Here is a 20,707-nt window from a genome sequence, read left to right as displayed (position 1 = left end):
CGACGGTTCTTTACCATATTAGCAGCCTCGTCTCGAAAAGAAGGAAAAAAAGAACTCAAAAAAACAACATGAACATAAGAGGAGCATCTCTTTTTTATCTTTCTCCCGATCTGCAATCAATTTGCATTACATCGCTGGAGGAGCATTTAACCAAACAGAAAAGGCACTTGTGCTATATTTTTATATAGTTGGAGTTGAGTTACCACAATATTTTGGGCGGGCCTCCATCTGGCTCCCGCGAATTGAGCGAGTCAGCTTTGACCTTAGCTATATAGATACAAACATGTACAAGATTCTTGAATCCTCAATCGGAAAGAGAAGTCGGGCCATTGCAAATTGACTGGCTGGCTGGAGAAGGGACGACAAACATGGATGATCACACCAAAACCACACTAATTCGTAAATTGCTCGACAGTTATCTCGGCAGGAACTCAGTGGAAATGCCAACCATATAGCCTACAAGTTCCGCGCATTCCTGTAATCAGAACATGATGGATGAAGTAATTCAGAAGACCACTTTTCACCTCCAAAGTGAAATATCCGATTCTATATTGGCCATACAAGAGGTAGAGGTCAGGTGCATGCATTGATCAGAAACTAAGCGAAATTCTTAAGCAAATTGACCTTCCGACTCAGTAAACTATAGTATAATTCCATCTTTAAAATTGATGAGACCAGCACAAGTTGAAAAACTTTTCTCCTTGCGACTTCAACATCTAGTAGCATCTTATTTTGAAGTCCCAACATTTCATTTAGTTGAAGAAGCACTGTTTTCTGAAGTCACAAAGTGCATTTAGTATTTATCAAGGCATAACAACTGTTTTATGATTTCAACTGTTAAATAATCAGAAAAGATAATAGCTCATCTCTCTTGCTTACAATCAGTTACCTTGCAGAAATTGATTGAGTGCAATTCACAGCCCCTCTGGGAGCACTGAGGCGTCTCGTCCTACTATTGTGCTCTTTGCTGTCACGCATAGCAGCAACCTCCTTTTCCATGGAAGCTACTTCTCTACGCATTCTTTTCGCTTCAATTTCCATTGCTTTGTTTAAAGTATCAACCTTCTTTGCCAACATCTGCTTATTCAACAACAGCAAATATCAAATACTCAGAGACAAAACCAGTGATGAGGAAAGCATAAATAATCATAGTATAGGAGGCAAATCCATCAACCTCTATAGCGTCATCCTTCTCTTTAAGGCTCTGATCTTTGTCATGACAAGCTTTTCTCAGGGCTATAACCTCTTTTTGCAAGATATCGTACAAAGTTCCCGATACAAAGTCCTCATCTTCTGGTTGCGCTTTTCCATTATGATTCCCATTTGCAATCTCTTCGACTCTACCTATCATCTCGTTGCTCTTGATCTGTTCTCCTGCGCTATTTGTGGCATTGTCACTATCAGTTGAATTTGGCATCAGTTTATCCAGGGACTTGCTGCCACCATCAAATGAAGATGACACTCTTGCATGTCTCAACAGTATACTGGCACTGTTGGATCGTAGCAGGCTAGTCGGTGCATTTGACGCTTTCTTTTGTAAAGAGCCGTTGGAGTGCTGTCTGGACAGCTGCTCCAATCCACTAAGAGACAGCCGCCTTGAATGTCCACTAGTACTCTTTCCTTCTGAGTGCGTCCGAGCACTGCCATTATTAGATCCTTTAATCTTTTCCTCCAAAACCTTGAATCGCAGTTGGTATTTTTCCTAAGCATCATTGAACCAGCCTGCCATCAAGATTAATTGCCCAAAAAGGAATCTATCGCTATAATTGATGATTTTTGCACCTTCATTTGGGCTTCTGCCTTTGCAGCGCGCTCGGCTACAGCAAGTTTATCCCGAAGCTGTTGCATTTCACCCTATTGATATAAGAAGATATCAGTAAATCCTGCTTTATAAATTAAATTCCCCTGATTACCCTTCAGATGATTCGAGATGCTCGGAATAAAAGAAGTTCCAAGAACGCGAGTCAATGTCGTTAAAGAAGTTTCTTCCGTCTACTTAGCAAAAGATCTCTGCCAAAAAAGAGCTTTCTAGATGCACTTGAATTGAGAAATGCAAGTTAGAAACCTACTAAAGATCAAGAACTTTTCGAGGCTTAAAAATTGAAGAGCTGTTTGATGCTTTCAAAATTTCAAGCACAGCAGCTTTTTTCGCCATTTTGACAAAAGCATTGCATTAAAGGGGCATTTAAAAGGTCCTTAATATCTGGACTATGTAATCAATCCAGCATTCTCAACGTTAACACCTACATGGCTCTGTACGTGGGTGTCCTAGGTACCCTTTCAAGACCATATGGTAATGCGGCAAGCGCAAAGAGTCTGACCACTATATCATTAACAGTCCCTAGTTGTTGAGACATTTGCTGCTTCTTTGGCAGCATAAGGTAAGACAAAAAAAAAAGAAGTTGTTGCATTTGATGTTCAGCGGCTTAAGTTAATCAGGGGATGAACAGAAAAAGATTAAGAAGAACACGGTGCTTGCTAAAGATGGAATAATGCCATTTACTTGCCTGAAAAAATCTTCTTTCTTCGAGCCATTGCTTTACAGGCATAACTTTGTCATTGCCATCTTTCCATTCATTAGCAACAACAGTTGCAACTCGGTTTGCAGAAACCTTTGCACGGGCCACTTCCCTTTCCAAGGTCTTTCTCTCCTCCTATGTGAAGATTCAGTGTCAGAAAAAGCTTCATATGTTCGTGACTGAATATGGAAAAGCATTCAACGACATTTTAGACGGAAAGAAGAAGCTTCAAAGAGAGATTACATTCATCTCTTGAACTCGTCGCTGATAATCCCGAACAGCATTAGCTGCAGCTCCACCAGCCAAAACAGCTTCCTCAAGCTCTCGAACAGTTTGCATTAGCTTTTCAACCTCAGAAACTTTTTGCCTATGCATCTTGTCCAGAATTTTATTCTCCTCCTGCAAAAAAGCACAAGATATAGTCAATAATTGCAAACTTGGAGAGAGCCTTGATCTACATCATCTCATGAAGAAGAAGAATTATTCTCAAAAGAGAAAACACCTGGCAAATTTCAATTTGCTTCATTAGTTCTTGATTCTTGTTCTGCAGATCATCCACCAGTGCTGCTTTCGCTAAAGCAATCTCAATAGTCCTTTCAGCGTCAAGTAGAGCAGCCTCCTTGGACTTTGTGAGCCGATCAAGTGCTCTGTTGTCTTCTTGCAACCTTGCAGCCTAGCAAGAAGGCAAGACTTACAACGTAAGACAATTAATTCTCTCTCTCTCTCTCTCTCTCTCTCTCTCTCTCTCTCTCTCTCCCTCTCCCTCTCCCTCTCCCTCTCCCTCTCCCTCTCCCTCTCCCTCTCCCTCTCCCTCTCTCTCTCTCTCTCTCTCTCTCTCTCTCTCTCTAAACAACCAGAAAAGAAGATCTCAGGATGTCTGGATGTCTCTCTCTCTCTCTCTCTAAACAACCAGAAAAGAAGATCTCAGGATGTCTGGATGTCTCATCAGAACAGAACATGAGTAACACCACAAAAGACGATGGAGTGCACATAGCAAGCAATTGATCAAATTCCCACATATACCTCAAGCCTAGCTAGCTTAAGCTCTGCCTCAAGTGGAGCAATAATTGCCTCAATTGGAGGCATCTCATCATCTTTTTGGGCAGCATGAACTCTTCTAAGTGTAGCTTCCGCAGCAAATTGTCCAGCCAGGGCCTCTTTCTTCTCATCATTTACCTTCTTAATCTCAAGGTTCTGTAAACACGATCCCCATTAGTTCATCTCGATGGTCACGTCCTTAAACTGATATGGAAAAGAATTGCAAGCAAGCGACAAGTCACAATAGTATTTCATACCTTGGTTTCTAAAAGAGCTTCTGTCACTTTTAGCTTCCCGTCCACTTTGTTCAGCTCGTCAGTCAACTGATGTCAATCATTGCAAAAGACGATGAGAAAAATTTTCAACCATTAGATAATGCTCAAAAACATGAAAACATCTAGCATCCCAAAGAGCAAAAGAGGTGAAAGATGCAACTGCCTAGGATCCTCAGCTAATTTTACACAGAATAAGCACGAGCAACATCAGAAGTTTAAGACGAATGAGGTTACACGAAAAATAAAGCAAAGCTACAGATCGTAACAAATAAAGCACCAGAAAGAACATCAGACAGCCTGGTTTATCCTCCAGGCCATACCAGAGGCACCAGTTTGGTTTTATAGAGAAGTGCCGAAGAACTAAAGTTTCCAAGACCACCATGCTTACCAATATTGGTCTCCCAATGCCCAAAGAAGGGATATAAGACTCTTAGATACAAAGAAGAAGCATGTTTTTCATCAAGCCATCATGCGAGATCAAGAATTTCGATTTCCTTTAAACGGAAACCTAGGTAAGATCAACAATTAAATCATAGTCGAATTCAGGGTGAAACCGAGGATTAAATCTACAAGGGCAACTTGTCTAGCCCCAATACTTCAATCGTTTTTCACCTTCCCTACTCAGTGAAAAGTAGTCGTCGTTGTAAGAAACCACGATTCCTTCTCGGTTCTCACCAAGCCAAAATCAAAAATACTCTTCTACGAGGTAATGACCCGAGCTGGTCAGCTCATACAATAATTGCATGTAGTAGGTCATCTCACAAAAAAGATACATTGTAGAGCATTAAGGGTATGTAAGTACCTCTTCAACTGCTTTCTCCTTAAGACGTTCAGAATACTTCAAAGCTTTAATTTCTGCAAGTGCATCCCCCAGTTCTCTATCTTTGTCTGTGAATAGAGTACAAAAACTAATCAGATTGCTGCACATCAGATGCGCTCAACAGTCAACAGTGAGAATATCAAAAGGATATAATTTCCTTGACATCTTCTAATCTTTCTAAGAAGCTCAGCCAAGGTAATGAGTTAAGCCCAATCCATGAAACGCAATCATAACAAACATTAGACAAAACAATGCAATTTAAGAACTATAGAAATATACTTCAAGGAAAGCCTATTTATTTATTTCCTCCATTCACTGCTCTGACAAAGAGCTGGACATCGAGGGGGCAAAGCCTAATAACGCGAGGGTCCAATGAATCTCAACCTCCTTCTTGAACAAGTCTAAAAATTTGACCTCCAATGCTTATTGAAATACATCTCTAGAGATGGCTCATTCCTGCAAGCCTCTTAGACTAGGGCATCCATTATGCCTCATTATGGGGTTTGGCAGGTGGAAAAGAGCCAAAAAACACAGCACATTAAACGTTCACTGACCGGGAGATCAAAGCATTTCATCGCCATCGCGTGGTCAAATGCAGAATGAAGTACATGACATGTTAAAGAGCAGAAAAAGGAATATGTACGTGGTGTGCTCTGCGGGGAAAAGGTTAAGAGGAATCAGCATTCGTAAGATTGTAACAGGGAGAAAACGATCCAAACGCGGATGAACAAAATGCATTACACCCTAGCGTGAGAAGAATCACATTCGCATGGATAAGTTATACAAATGTTTGCCAGGTCAAATCTAGCATAAGTAAACGACGATTGCATTCCTGAAGTGACTAATGCTGCAAGATCTTTGGAGGAGAAAAGCCAGCAAAAAGCCAGACATTTCTTTTCATAATCCGGCCCTCCACCGAGTCTACTGATACGATTGCTTGATTAGAACAGATTGCACCATCGATTCGTGCGAAAATCAACCCCGATGAATTGCTCGCTCGCTGCACATCCGCACTCAAACATACGCAGCTTGACCAATCTAGTTGTCAAGTCCCACCCACTGTAAGTACCCAGAAACTCAAAATGCTCAAACTACCTCCAAAATTGAGTCAAAAGAAACGGAGAATCAATACACCTCCGTTTCGACAGCGTGATTCGGGTACTACCGCTAAACACGAGTAAATGCAGCATGAGAAATGAAAAGCCGCCACACACGGACGCTCGAGGACGATCGACGGGACGCGCGAACGCAACAAGGGGGAGGGGGAGGTCCTATAAGAGAAGTTAAACACGGAGCGACCGACCTCGGACTTCGTTCTCGAGGCGGCTGAGCTCGACGCGCACGGGATCGGAGCCGTGGAGGAGGGTGATGAGGTCGTCGACGTCGGAGCCGGCTCGCGGCGGGGCGTTGGGGGCGCCGCCGTTCGGCTTCCGGCGGGCCGACTTGAAGGAGGCGGACGAGGCGAGGGCAGCCGGCCTGGGGTGCTCGGCGGCCTCGCCGTTGGCAATGTGGGCGCCGGCCATCGGCGATCTTCCGGTGCGCGGCCGCGACGGCTGGAGCCGGAGCTGAAGATGCCAAAGTCAGTCGCACAGAGGAAGAGAGAGAGAGAGAGAGAGAGAGAGATTTGGGTGTGATGTGATTTTGGTATCTAGAGAGAGAGAGAGAGAGAGTTGCATGATTTGTTAGAGAGAGAGTTGAGAATTAAAAAGGATGTTCAGGCGGGGGGGATTTGATTGACCGATTGATTAAGATCAACATTATTATTAGGTTGCGATAATTTGAATTTCTCAGCTTAGATAAATTTTCAAGATTTGATCCCGAGCACGACGTTAAAAAGGCTCGAAAAGAGATAGGAGAAGAAACTCTCATATATGATAAAGGGATCTCCATGTAAGTTCTCTTCGTATTCATGTCATCTCCCAAAAAGGAAAACAACAAAGGAGAGAATCGGGAGCCTGAGTTCTTAAAACAAGGCGTCATAACCTGCATAGGTAGCACTACCCACCTTAGATGAGGTAAACCTTATCAAAACACCAAGAATCTTAGAGTAACCCAATAAAGTGAAATAAGGTAAACCTTACCAATAGGCTTATCTTTCGTTTCACCCAAATCACTAAATTCCACCGATTCTTAGAATGCAAGTCATTTTGCCTAATAGCGGGATGAACACCCCCCCACCCCCGAGTCATCAAGAGCAGTAGACTATTTCGATTTGAACTCAGAATCTGTCACCATTCAAGATGAACGTACGTGTTTTCAAATTTGCACTAAAGTCCTATGGTTTTGTGTGGAGACAAGGATAGTGGGCATCATATGGTAATGTACGATTAAGACGAGAGGGAGATGATGGGGTTTGGGATTTTGATTTTCAAAAACGAAACGGTGGGGGGACCCAACGATTGACTCTTGGGGGAGGAGGGGGAGACAGGTGGGAGATGGTCCCCACCACCCCCCCTGCGGGATTAATCGCGGCCGTCTGATTGAAATCGACCGCGGCTAAATTACTCGAATCAGCATCATCATCTCCATCGATCATGATGATCTCTCTTATCTTCCGTCCGCACCTCGTGGGAAAAAAAAGCAAAAAAAAAAAAAAAACAACAACAACAAACAAGAGACTGCCCCGGCGGGCCCCACTCCTCGATCAGGGAGAAATAAAATATAAAATATAAAAAATGCCAACGTGGTCCGCCGAAGGGAAAATGACATAAATAGTCCCTAAACTTTGACTCAATGTGTAATTTGATCCCTGAACTTTTAATTTGTTCAATATAGTCCCTGAACTTTAACCTAATGTTCAATTTAGTCCCTGAACTATTTGAAAATATTCAATATAATCCTTCCATTAATTCAGGGACTAAATTGAACAAATCAAAAGTTCAGGGACCAAATTGAACGTTAGATTAAAGTTCAGGGACTACATTGAACAAATTAAAAGTTCAGGGACCAAATTGCACATTGAGTCAAAGTTTAGGGACTATTTGTGTCATTATCCCTCCATCGAAATAACACGCGGGCGTTGGAGATGATAAAGGTCGCGTTCCCGTTTCCGGGCAGCTCGCAAAGTTTTTCCATGCGGAGGCGAGCCCGGAAGCCAGAACCGCCGCCGTTGTGGGGCCCGTCTGGAATTCGAACATCGCGTCCGAACCAATTCACGAGATCCGGCCGAAGCTTACCCCCATTTAAAAGCGAGGCTGTTTCCAGTAAAGAAACGTATCCACGCTAGTCGCGTCTCTTGTTAAACCGGTGAGAACATCGTTCTCTCTACCAAAGGGAAGAGGGGAGAAAAAAAACACACGAGGGTTAGCAAAAATCCGGAGGGAGGACAAACAGAGTAAAGAGCGTATTCTTATCTGGAGGAACCCGCAAATCACCGTTAATCGGGTTGATCATTCTGAGCACGTGATCAACGGCTCTGATTAAAGAAAAGGAGACCGTCCGATGATCAAAGAGGGGCGGGAGGAGCGAGGGAACACGATAAGAGCGGCGGGGCGGCGGGGCAGGAGAATATTGGTAAGAGGAAAAAGCGGGAATAATAATAATTGGCGGGGGAGGTGGGGACCACCGGAAGACAGGCGCACATGCGCCGGGTGGGGTGTGGGGGGGGGGGAGATCGCACGCGCTCCTCCCTCAATTCTCCCTCCCGCGCGTGGCCGCGCGTCCCTTCACTTCAGAGAAGCTCCCGCTTGAACGTCACGTGAGGACCAAGGCCGACACATCTGTTTTTAGTCGGAAAACATATAGATATCCTCTTTTTTCTCTTTTTTTTTTTTTGTGTGCGTGGCTATATTATCTGTCATCATTTGCTGTCGAAGACTCCGACCCAACTCGACCGTCAAATCGAAGGTCGCCCCGACGTCCCAATCGGAAATCCTACCCGACCCTAAGCAGTAACATTCTCGATTACCCGATTTGGTATCATCGTTCGTTTCAAGGAAATGCCGTTTTCTATTCGAAACCACATCTCCGGGACTTCAAATTCTCACACCATCCGAAAGCACCTGAGCCGATATATATATATCAAACCACCTAAAAATCCAAAACCACGTTCTAAAATAAATTTGTAAGAAAAGAACGAGTCGGCGTTTTCAATGCTTGGTATAGCTCGAAAATAGGTAGATATGCTTTTAAGAGCAGAGAGACGTGTAAGTAGCCCGTTGGGTCATAAATGAATTCCTTCTTTATGTTTTTAATGAAACGAGAAATCGGATTTGTAGTTAATTACAGGAGGAGGCGCAACCGCAAGTAGCCGGTACGAATACGGTACGAATACGGCACGAACCCGGCGGGTCAGCCGTCCGTCCGCCCGCGCACGTGCGTGCCAATGCGAGCGTGCGTGCGTGCGTGGGTGCATTATTGGGGGATAAATGAACGGATTACTACGGAAGCTTCAGCTCACATTCTCCGTGGGCCCCCACCTGCTGCGCTCCACTGATCCCTTTTTTGGGGTGGGGGGGTTTTTTTAATTATTATGCTGCTCCGGCACGTCAGCATCGTCTCTCACGTGGCCACGTGTCCGCTGGAGAGCAGTATTGTCTAAGGCCCATTCATAAAGTCCATCCCAATGATAAGCAATAGACAACCAATATATATATATATATTGTATGAAAATACTTTCGCCTGTTTATTTTGATATAAGCGATTATTTTTTACAAAATAAACGAGCCTTCAACCATTGGATAGGGGCCGAAGAACTCGAAAGCTATGGGGCGCACTGATTCTGAACCAACACTGACACGCCCTTGGAATAATCCCAGTTTTGCAAGTCTGAGGGTACAGCTGCTGTGGGTGGGGGGGGAGAATGGCAACGTTTGGTAGGTTCCCCAATACAGTGACCTCCAATTCACCAAAATGCTAGTTCCTTGATTTTGTCAGAGACCAGAGCTGTACCCACTAAGGATCCCCCACTGCTACTGCTAGTGCTACTTGCCCTAACAAAGCAGCATCCTCACGTTCCAGGGGCACATGTACCTTTGCTTTCCTTGCACTTCATGTCAGCACAACCGGTTCAAGATTCGAGTCTTACTTCCAGAGAACTCCTCAAAACTTTTGCTGCTAGAAGAGCCAATCCTGATGAACAGCCTAATGTAATACCAGTTGGGTCGTGCGTTTCGACTTTATTATGCACCGGAGAAGGTTCCTATCTTGACGAAGGAGACACTCGGACCCGTGGTATTACGATTTTTGCCATTCGGAAGCTTGTTAGGTTCAGCCCACAAAAAGATACTGCAGAAGGCAACTCGAGATAGAAATTAATAGATTTGTTGAAAAACAGCTCTGTAAAAGCTCCCATATGGAGTAACAGAAATCGACTGCACTAGTACTATCGGTAGAATCAGTTCGATCGAATCAGTAGAACCTACCATAGTGAAATGTCAATAGAATTCAACAATTATATGTACAGCTGCAATTGCACATTCAATCAGGAAGAAATGGTAATCAACCGGTGCCTTGTAAAGAGAGAGCATGTTCGGTGATTTCGATCAGAACTCCTGGTAATGATGTGAACGTCTTGTATGGATAGGTCAAGATAAAAAGAACAGAATCTCCAGTACGGGAGACATGGCATCTAGTTGATTCTATGTCGATCCGGCACCAGAATTCTTAGCTAGAGCAGCTTCGCGTTCCTGACGACGACGCTCTCTCTGAAACAAGGAAAGAATTAGGATGTTACGATGAATAGATGTACATACAATATTGGGCGTCTTTTGCAATGTATCGCAATTTCAAGATAAACAGGACTATTCTGCATTTATCTTAATAGTTTGTATATAGTCCACCCATAGGCCACAGGAAACAATAGCACAAGCGTATCATCAGGGCTCGGTCACATGTCTCGACTTTTTCGAAATATGATACAACTGTTACAGCAGCAGTGTTCATGTTAAATGGATGGTAAACACCATCCAGCCTATGGAGACCGCTTCATCATCTAAGCTAGAAATACTCTTGACAGAAGCGCATAATACGAAGGGAAAATCAGAACACATAATCTTCTTCTATGAAAAGCATCTAAATAGTCAATGGAGCTAAATTACGAGTATATTGCAACCTAATTACTCATTTGGATCCAGCAGATAGTTATGATGATTAAATAGATTTATGTGAGCAAGATGAATAGTAGCACTCATAACTCTTGTATCCCACATTTTCTGTTCACGCTATTATATCAAAGAACTTGATAGGCTAGATGCGCGTATACGAAAACAAAACTTGAAGCCCAGGCTGTATTGGATGGATCCTTTGATATAATTATTTTCCCAAAAAAGGCCATGATGTACCAGAACCAGGATACATTCTACCAAATAAAACCATGTACTGACATCATGCAGAAGGCTCAGAAATGACACATCTAGATCAACTTCTCTATCAAACAATCAGATATCAGCTATTACACAATCCTCAATAATAAGTTTTTCTATAGCTTTCCTTGGGAAGAGGGGAGGGGAGGGAAAATGGGAGGAGGATGAGGAAAATGGCTAAAAATTTGAAATTTTTGTGAAAGAATTTTCTCTCCCCTCCCCTCTTCACAAACAATCCCATAGAGTCAATGCAAAAGAGAATGAAAAACGACCATACCCTTCTCTCCCAGTAAGGTAGAAAGCAGACGAAGTCATAGACTGGAGTTATAGTTGAAACCAAAACTGCGTTGACTCCAGTAAACAATAACAGCGCCGTCATGGGGCGGGTCTTATGCGGCATTATACCAAGTAATCAGATACTTCTCTGCAAAAATATGATTTGAAACTCCAGGTTAAGACCTGAAACCATTGATACTTATGCAAATTAATCTAACTTCGCACTCCTTGGATAATTAACAGACTGTGTAAAGTAAATAAGCCTTCATCCGTTTGTTATGTTGTGCGCAGAATAGAAGAAACACAAATGATTGAATAAGAAGAGGCGTGACAATGACGAGACAAGTTTTAGAGAATCGAACTTATACGACGACTTCCACTCTCAAGCCCCAACATGTAAATTGATAGAACAAATGACCAACAATCTCAGTTCCCCAGTGACGAAAATCTTAGCAAATCGTAGGGTCGCATTGGAAGAGTAGAAAATCGAGTTAGATATATTCAGAGAGGCATTGATGAGAAATATATTCAGAGTCTTCAAGGTTATGCTACTTCACTTTGATCAAACAAAGGGGCCCATGTTGATATGGTATTATGCGGCCTTCGAGCTATCCCACCTGTATAGCTAGCTATCATGGTGTCATCTTCCCAAGGGTCATATCGATTGGTACCAAAGCTGTTCACCGTGCGCATTCCCTAATCCCTATTGCAGTCACATGTTGCAGTTTAGTGACACCAGCATCGCAGAGTTCACCTTGGGACAAGTTAAGGCTATTCACTGCCAGCCCCAGGACAACGGAAGCATGGCTGATCCAACGATCCAAATTGTAATTTTTGTAAGGGACATCCATACAAGATTTACACGGTATCAATCTTTCCCGCCTCAACAACAAGCTTTTGAGTATGGTTCTCCCAAGTCCGTACCAGCCCCAGCAAATGACAACAGAACCCCATGCTAAAAAAGTTGTGCCAAAGAGAAAAGAAAAGAAGATGGACGCATAACTCTCATGCGCATTTCATCAAACGGATGGATCACCAACCCTCACCGCTTTCGCCCGAGCCTAGATTATATAGAAACGCTACAAACATCATCAAGAACAGGCCACACAAATAAGAAATTTTTCGCATTACGGAAATTTCGGGTCGCCATCCTCTTCGGTTGCTCAGGACAGCTCATAGCTGGGAAAGTCAAAAACCACATTTGCCCGCTGCCCGCCTCACGCATTCTTTCTGGCTAGGCTGTGTCAGACTCGAAACAAAATTCCGCATTCATTTTGAAGGAAAATCTGCGTTTCTAGTCTGATCAAAACAAGTGGGTCTTTCTCTTTTTGGGGATTGATGAGCATCTTGCACCGACAGTCTTACAAATTTCTACTTGGGTACAAGAAAACGGATACCCGCCAAAACGGCCATTGATGAACAGGTAGGAGGAGGGTTCTCTTCTCACTCTCGGGCTCATTTACCTGGCTGAAGATCGGGATGCGAATGCCGTCTCCTTGCTGCTCGCTCTGCGGTTTCTTCGCACTCCCCAAGAGCCGAACGAGAACGATGATCGAGTAGGCCGTCTTGAGTCACAAAATGCCCGGGCTGTTCCATTTCAACGCTCTTTTGCTGCATCTACTTATACCCTACCAAACGACATGACATGATATTTGAGTTTGTACAAACCGATAAGTGTTAATGTCGCGATAAAAATCGCGATCCGACTCAAATTGATCTGTTTAATCCATTTGAATACAAATGTAAACGTTAGATTACTGCACTGTTCTGATACGACGTGGCGCTGTTAATCTTTTAACGCATCAAGCGATTTTTTCATTCCTTTTAAATTTATCTTAAAGATAAGGAACAAGAGGTGAAGATAAAAACATATTTAGAGATACAATTAGGTAATAAAATATATTAAAAAAAATAACTTAACAATACACTCTAGTTATAAGGTGAAATGAAAGCTACTATAGAAATGTGCTAAAACAAGCTATCGTGTGCACACATTAATATGTATTCGTATTGTTAGTGTACCATGCACGTCGATACCTCACATGATGACACGTTCGGTTACCGGGTTTTGTGCGGTGTCTTATAACTTGCTCTTCTAGGCATGTCATGTTCAAGTCAAATTATTTAACGCATCGTGTTCTGATTAGTCATATATTTGTATTATACTTCTGTTTCGACCCGACACAATAGGAATTGCCAGTCCATGGCTCAAACGGAGTATTTTCCATTCGGTATTTAACTCGGCATCTTAATTGTTTATGGATTAATGAGGTACTTCATGCACTTTGAACTCAAATGTCTACTTGATATGAGCTCTCATCAAGTCATCATGAATGAGGAAGCTGTGAACTAACACGACCACAAGAAAGAGAAGGAATCAGTCTACAAAGATTTCACTTCAGTTCAGACTGCATCAAGAACTCATTAAGGAGCAGATTAATTAAGCAGCCTGAGAAATTATTCTAACCCCAGTACACCACAGACATCGGTTTGTAACTTGCTGATATCTTTCAACAGTATCATTGTGACATAAACAACTCCCACTTCTATTCCCCAAAGTTAATGCATATTAAACAGAATACAGTAGGACTTCCACAAGAACCAAACAGGACATCGCTATAATGTTACAACAGCACGAACACTGACATCGTTATAGTGTTATGACATATGAGTCTATAATTACAACAGCTAATCATCGTCGCATTGCAGTTTGGACATTCAACGGTCTTTGACCTATGCAGAGTAAAGGCGATCTGCATTGTCTCCTGTCAGGACGTGTAGTAGGGGCAGCAGTGGATTTCAACAGGTTAATACTATATGACCTCGCCTTCCATGGGATTATCACTCACGAGGCCGGGCAAGCCAGAGAGAGCTGAGCGCTCGAAGGCGGGAAAAGTAGTCGTTTATTGCAAGAAGAGCGCGTGCGGATTGCCTCGTTGTCAGAACTCGGTGCATTTGCTGCAGAGTTTGTTGGCGCAAATTGTCCGCCTGGAAGTTAAACAAAGAAGAGCAAATAAATGGGCATCAACATCTCCCAGGAGTCTCACTAAAAAAAACATCTCCCGGGAGGGGTCCAATCCAGGAGTAGGTCTCTTCTACAAAGGCAAACAGGTAGAACCATAATGCAGTAACAAATGCTAACACATATCACCTTCATGAAACAGCTAACGTCTGGACATTTTCTTAGTAGATACAAGTCATATGAAAACATGCAAGGAATTGCTCCGTTGTACTGACTCATAGTAGGAATAGCTGTCTGACCAAAAAAAAAAAAATAGTAGGAATAGCTGCATTTATTAGCTAGGCAATTTCTTGATCGCTCGTACAACTCATTGTTCATTTTTCAGTTAGATGTACACCATTTTGGCAATCACTAGATACCAAAACAATGCATTCAAATATAGACACCGCAAGCTAAATTGTAACGAAGCCTTGTACCAAGAGCTGTAATAGACAGATAGAGAGATTAGTATCATTTTGAAAGACTTCCCCATAACCAGCACAAACCAACCTGTTAGTCTGTACATTAAGCAATTCCTGATGAAAAGGGGAGTTTAGGTAAATACCTGATGCCTCCCCCAACAAAAAGATGACCCACCGAAGTGAGCAATGAAGGAAGACTAGAAGTACTAATACCTGACGAAGGAAACCCTCGAGAGTTCCAAGTTTGCCCATAGCCATGGCCATTTGGCCCATATAGTTTGCCACATTCCCGGAAGGTCCTGCCGTCGCAGGTGAGCTGCTGGCTAATGTCTCTGCAAGAGATTGTTGCAATGCCTCCATCCCTTGTGACAGAGCATCTTCAGCCTGTTGGGATGACTGCTGTAAGTTGCCAATACCCACCATCTGTTGCTCGGTCAAAGGCTCCAATTGATTCACAAGAAGCTGCAAAACGGCGAATTGGTTAACAAGATGGACTTGGTAACGGAAAATCCACAGTTTGTATTGAAGCCAGCTTTCACTGAAAAATTTTCAGAATATCCAAAGGGTCGAACTCAAGGCACAAGAGAAACAGCCAATTCTGTCACTAATGGCACATCTGCACCAGCTCACATTCTCTATTAAGTTCTAACCTTATGCAGTTTACGAACAGTCAAAAGTTCCCTCAACATAAAAAGGCCACACCGTGAATATATCTACTTCTCCTGTATAAGAGTGAAAATGAGAAATGAGCTTAAGGAATATGTCCCGTACCTTAAGGACTTCAGATGAGCGAAACCCACCAATCCACATAAAGCATCGCTCTGCTGGAGTTTTCCACATTCCAGACAAAATGTGGAAAACATCAGCTTTTGCTGCAGTGCCTTTCAGCTTAAAGATTTCATCAAAGTGTGTGGTGACATTGTCAACAATTGTCCGTAGCTCAGTGTCTCCAGCGTGAGAATTGACCGCATTTCTCAGCTCATTAACTAGCTTGTTTTGCTCTTCTAGCCAACGTGCATATTCAACATCAAAGGCCAGGGCACCTGAGGATAGATGGAATCAAAAACTCTGGTCTTTTACTGATAAAAGCAACTTGGGGAATCGCATCCCAAGAATCATCATTCCAGGAAATAAAAGACCAACAAATTACTTATTAAGCACATGAAAACTGCTTAAGATTCTACCGCATGGATCCTGCAAAAAACACCAATATCAGGCGATACATGGAAGTTCTGTGAAAAATTGGCGAATGAACCTGTACCTTTAGATGGCAGGGGATAGGAAAAAAAATTTAGTTGCTTTAATTTTGTTCCTCAGGGAGCCAGAATCAGCAAATATTGAGCATTCAAGATGTTGATCAGTCATCAAAGCACAACTGAGACATCATGAACAAAAATGCCTCAACCCCTTTATTGGCTTTTGCAAAGAGGATAAAAAAGGCAAAAAGCCTGTGTAAGGATGGGTTGAATTGTGCTTCCTATTTTCGCAGCTTAGTTCCATTGCCAGCAGAATGTTGCTACTCTCAAGTCTACAGCTTCCTATGCTCTGGAAAATTTATGTACATCACTACAAGATTGGCAACCACTCCACGCTATTTTCACATTTCACAATGACAAAAACAACACCACCATATAGTTTTCTAGCACATTATAATTTCAACCAAAGAAAACTAAATTCATTACGAGAAGAGAGAATGAGAAAATGTTGAAGTACCATTTCCGCTCATTGAATGGGATTGGTCTCCACTACTTGAAATGAAAATGCCCTACATATATAGACAATTAAGTTGATTTAAACACAAAAGGGGATACACATTACCTATATAAGTCAAACAGAGCAATACAAAATTGAACCTGCTGACGGGCTCGCTGCAGTTCTTGCTCTAGTTGGGTGAGTTTCAGCCTGCTACTCTCTAGTTGTTGGACATATGCCTGCAAATCAGATGAAAATAGAAATGGGAAAACATAGATCTAACTATTACCCAAGCTGCTAAACACTTTAAGTACAAAATGATTGACGAAGCTGGATGAGAATTCAGCTTTTCCGCTAATGGCAAAAAAACTAAATGTGAGAACTACCTTTTTCCTTAATCTACTTTTTCTGGCGGCTTCACGGTTTTGAGCAAGCCTGCGTAAAGTCTGCAGAATTTGATGGTAAATCATGCAATCATAATCCCCATCTGAGATGATATTGAGACAGACAATGAAATTTGCACCTTTTGATCTGTGGCTTTTTCTTTTGATCTGTCGCTGGAATCAGAAGCTGCTGCAACAGCCAATTGACCCCCTTCGAACTGCATGATTGAGTACACAAGACTTAAAAACAGTAATCAAAAATCATGCACCACACCATATTGCCGAAAGAAGCCATATGTTTGTCTTTTTTTTGTGTGCCATTAACTCCAGATGTTAGTTACTTGTCAAATCAAAATAGTAAATACCGCAACATTCTGAAAAGAAATTGGCAAATGGAGTGATGTAAGCTAAAAAATCATAGAGATGGTGTAGGAGACGTCACCCTCTGATTCTTGTCACCTGTGTCGTCTGTTGACGTATCTGTCCTTGGACTGGAATCTGCCATCGTGGAATCCCCCCAGTTCTCACGATGAGCACCAGGCATTGACACTAGGTTTGATTGTGATTCTCTATGCATGGATAGTGTCTGAGACCCCACAATATTCGCAGAAAGATTTCTGTCTGAGGATGAAAGGGACTGAATCCCACAATTTATAAGAACAGAGAGGAAGAGACACAAATAAGTCACTTCTCGTTAACTATAGCAGAAAATGCATGAACAGGAGTGAGAAGTTGACCTTATTCAAAGAGCCAAATTGGACATCAGCCCCAAGAGCCTGGGCACTTGATTTCATCTGATTGAAGACAGGATCTGCAGGCGACAAAATCACCCAATAGAAAATGTAGCTCAAGTAACACAGAGGGACGATAAACCCGAAAATTACATGTGTTAGCAACTTATTATTCATTTGCAAATCAACAACAAGGTGCTATCATCGGTATTTAAGACAAAACAATGATTTGACTCTCAAGACAGGCTACAAAGAATGTCCGCAGGAACAAACTGCCAAATTGAAAGTATGAGACCCTGTAATTAGTCAATTCATACTAATTAGCGCAAACTCGAGCACAACTTGGCAGATAAGGTTTTAAAGTGCTAATAATAGTAGCAGAGCCTCAGCTCCGACGAATGACAAATGACACCTCAGAGGACCATGGCCTTGGGAAGCAATATGTGGACAAAAATACAGAACCAAAACGAATTGATCAGCAAATCAGCCACCAGCAGTTAACCTAAATGGTGGGGAACATGCAATCACGTGCTGCAGGCCCGACGTAAAGCAAGAGTTCGATTCATTGTTCATGAGCTCAATGCAGCAGAAAGTAAAGAGAGATATTTGTATGGCTGTTGCACATCATCCATTTGGTAAAATTATCAACTTCTTGACATTCAAGTAAACTTGTGTATTAGACTATCTGTAGAAGCACTTATTGAAGCAGAGGATAATAAAACATATGCACAGGCACATACTTCTGCTGAGGTCAACTGCATCTTCTATGCGGAATCCAAGAGACTGCTCAAGCGTTCCAAAGTCTGTAATTCGAGAAGAACGAATGGAGTTTCCTTCCGGTCCCCTAAATTTCATAAACCCCCACTTAAGTATTGATTTTCAAAGCTAAACGATATTTCATAGAATGACAAGAAATAACAGAAGGCCACACTCCAGGGCAATTAAAATTATTGTCAGACAGGAGAGAAGCAAAACACAGCGACAGAGCAATTTCTTATCTCAAAAAAGCATTTATTCTACACCCAATGATAGAGATTTCTGCATTTATATGAGCGAATCGAGATTCCTCATTTCATAGACGATAGATACAGAATTTCTAAATGAGCAATGCTCAAAGAAGAATACACATTCTCTTTTAGGGAAGCAATAAACAGAACGTCCTTATCGATTCAAGATGAACAGAATCGAATTGCAGTCCACCACAGCTATAGGAACAGAATATAGATAAGGCAAAGTCTTCCACTGCCAAGCTACTTTACTATATCCTTTTTATTTTCCCATATGTTCATAACCATTAACACTTTGAATTCTCTGGATAGAGCTTACAGGAACTTGCCAGGCTAATTTATCCCCCTCCAACAATTGGAGAAGTCGAATGAAGTAGCAATCCAAAAGACGAACCAGAAACATTGACTTGACTAAGGAAATCACACCCCGTACTTACTTGAGAAATTGATTGCAAACAGATCACTACCGATTGTGTGGCAGTTAAACATGGAGAAGCAGAGAGAATGCCGAGTTTAACACACTCCCACCAACCCAAAAGACCCGATAAAACTGCAAAAGAAACTAAGACATGGATTGCTATTGCTTACCCTTTTCCGATTCCCAAACTCAGATTCCTATTTCATCTTGTTCATTTCCAGCAACTTTAAAAAGGAAGGTGAATTTTCTTCTAGTTATACAGAAAACCACTCCATATAAAGAACATAGCCAGCCCTTCACGGTAGAAGGCACACGAATTCAACACAAGCAGTCACGTGTAGTCACGATTTCAACAGGGGCAAACAGAAAAACGCGAGATCTCTGGAAAAACAAAGCAACGAGGGAAAAAATTTACATGGAACTCGGAGTGGGTAGTTGAGGGACGAAGCTCGGCATGCCGTTCACAACTCTGCCATCATCTCCGCCGCCGCCGCCGCCGCCAACTCTAGTTCTACTACCCATGAATCATCATCACCACGACCACCCCCCGGAGTCAACGCACGCCGACCGGACCAGAACGCACCCGTCCCGCCTCAATCAGCTCTCTATCCCCTCCAAAAACGCAACCCTGGAGGCCGAACTCGGGAAAAAGTTTCGAACTTTACCAGCCCAAGCTTCCTCGCCCCCACATAAAAATCGCAACTTTCAACGGAAAGAGACCTCGCGATCGGACCCAACCGAATCCAACAGGACGACAAGCTCAGGGGGAGCTACACGAATCTCCGCAACACCCCGCCAGCCGACGGTTATGATTAGGGCATCCCCGCAAAGAAGCTAGACACCACCTGAAAAAGAAACAGCAGTACCGCGCTACACACTGAAGCGGCCCCCCCCGCGTACGGAACTGGCGCAGAGCCCTCGTAGCTTTTCTAGGCGTGCCGGGAGGGAGGGAGGGAGGGAGGGAGGAGAAAAAGTAAAGTTGAGAAATCTCGGGGGGCGGGGAAAATCAAGAAAACCCTAATTTCAGAGATAAATAGCAGAACCCACCACCCATCGCTGTTGCTGTTGCTGCTGCTGGGCTCCCTTTGACTTTCTTGGGTCCACGGCGGGGACGACGTATCTTTCCGAGACTGACTCCCGCGCACGAGAGGGGTTAGAGGGGTTAAAGGACGCAGCGAAAATGGGGAAAAATCTCCCTCCCTTTCGCTCTGCAAAATTTTCAGCAGACCCGCCTGCGAAAGTTCGAGCTCTTTTCGTTCTCTTCGACTCTGCGATTCTTGGGCTGGTGAAAGGGAAGGACAAGGGAAGAGGGGCAGAGGGAGAACGAGCGCAAAAGGCCAGAGAGAGTCGGTAAGACTGCGCACGACAACTTGCCAAACAGTGTTTGCTTCTGTTCTTTTGTTCTCAGAATCAGTTTGGGAACAGAAATGCGTTTGTTTAATTTTTTTATTCTGGACACAATTTTGTCAAAAATTGTTCCCAGAATCAGTTTTCAAGTATAAAAAAAAAGTAGCTTCTTGATTCTGGGAACAATTTTGAGAATCAATTTTTTTCGTTTTCCTTTTCTTCGTTTTTAATGTAGCTTCTAATGTCCGGCCCGAGGACCGCCCTCGCCGGATCTTTAATGTAGCTTCTAATGTCCGGCCCGAGGACCGCCCTCGCCGGATCTGACGAGAATAAAATATTATTAATAAAAAATATTTTACCGGCCATGGCCAAAAAAAAGAAAAAAATATATTTTTAATAAAAAAATTATTAATAAAAAATTATTTTACCTGCCATGACCGGTGACCAGGCCATGGCAAAAAAAGAAAATATATATT

At 42.8% G+C, this 20,707-nt stretch overlaps 2 protein-coding genes and 1 non-coding gene across 3 annotated transcripts; all 3 read right to left on the bottom strand.

The window, feature by feature from the left end:
- Positions 1 to 145: 145 nt before the first annotated feature.
- LOC115674736 (microtubule-associated protein 70-1-like) lies at positions 146 to 6,318 on the bottom strand. Its single transcript, XM_030597230.2, has 11 exons — positions 5,956 to 6,318; positions 4,635 to 4,720; positions 3,815 to 3,880; positions 3,543 to 3,713; positions 3,022 to 3,192; positions 2,763 to 2,918; positions 2,508 to 2,654; positions 1,783 to 1,854; positions 1,175 to 1,702; positions 890 to 1,077; positions 146 to 475 (listed from the first exon to the last, which is right to left on the bottom strand). Exons 1-11 carry the CDS (start codon positions 6,173 to 6,175, stop codon positions 457 to 459), a joined length of 1,824 nt encoding a protein of 607 aa, XP_030453090.1. The 5' UTR covers positions 6,176 to 6,318; the 3' UTR covers positions 146 to 456.
- Positions 6,319 to 9,912: 3,594 nt separating this feature from the next.
- On the bottom strand, positions 9,913 to 11,373 carry LOC115674590 (uncharacterized). Its single transcript, XR_008818939.1, has 2 exons — positions 11,232 to 11,373; positions 9,913 to 10,297 (listed from the first exon to the last, which is right to left on the bottom strand). It is a non-coding gene; the product is annotated as an uncharacterized LOC115674590 (transcript).
- Positions 11,374 to 13,719: 2,346 nt separating this feature from the next.
- On the bottom strand, positions 13,720 to 19,813 carry LOC115674740 (transcription factor TGA2.3-like). The gene is made up of 11 exons (XM_030597235.2): positions 19,300 to 19,813; positions 18,200 to 18,303; positions 17,466 to 17,539; positions 17,171 to 17,365; positions 16,869 to 16,946; positions 16,732 to 16,791; positions 16,507 to 16,584; positions 16,367 to 16,418; positions 15,425 to 15,696; positions 14,867 to 15,115; positions 13,720 to 14,218 (listed from the first exon to the last, which is right to left on the bottom strand). Exons 1-11 carry the CDS (start codon positions 19,404 to 19,406, stop codon positions 14,072 to 14,074), a joined length of 1,416 nt encoding a protein of 471 aa, XP_030453095.1. The 5' UTR covers positions 19,407 to 19,813; the 3' UTR covers positions 13,720 to 14,071.
- Positions 19,814 to 20,707: the final 894 nt, after the last annotated feature.

This window comes from Syzygium oleosum, unplaced genomic scaffold (genome assembly GCF_021117445.2).
Source record: "Syzygium oleosum isolate NSW1041296 unplaced genomic scaffold, Sole_v2.1 Sole_v2.23, whole genome shotgun sequence".
NCBI lineage: Eukaryota > Viridiplantae > Streptophyta > Magnoliopsida > Myrtales > Myrtaceae > Syzygium > Syzygium oleosum.
This window is presented reverse-complemented; position numbering and strand designations above follow the sequence as displayed.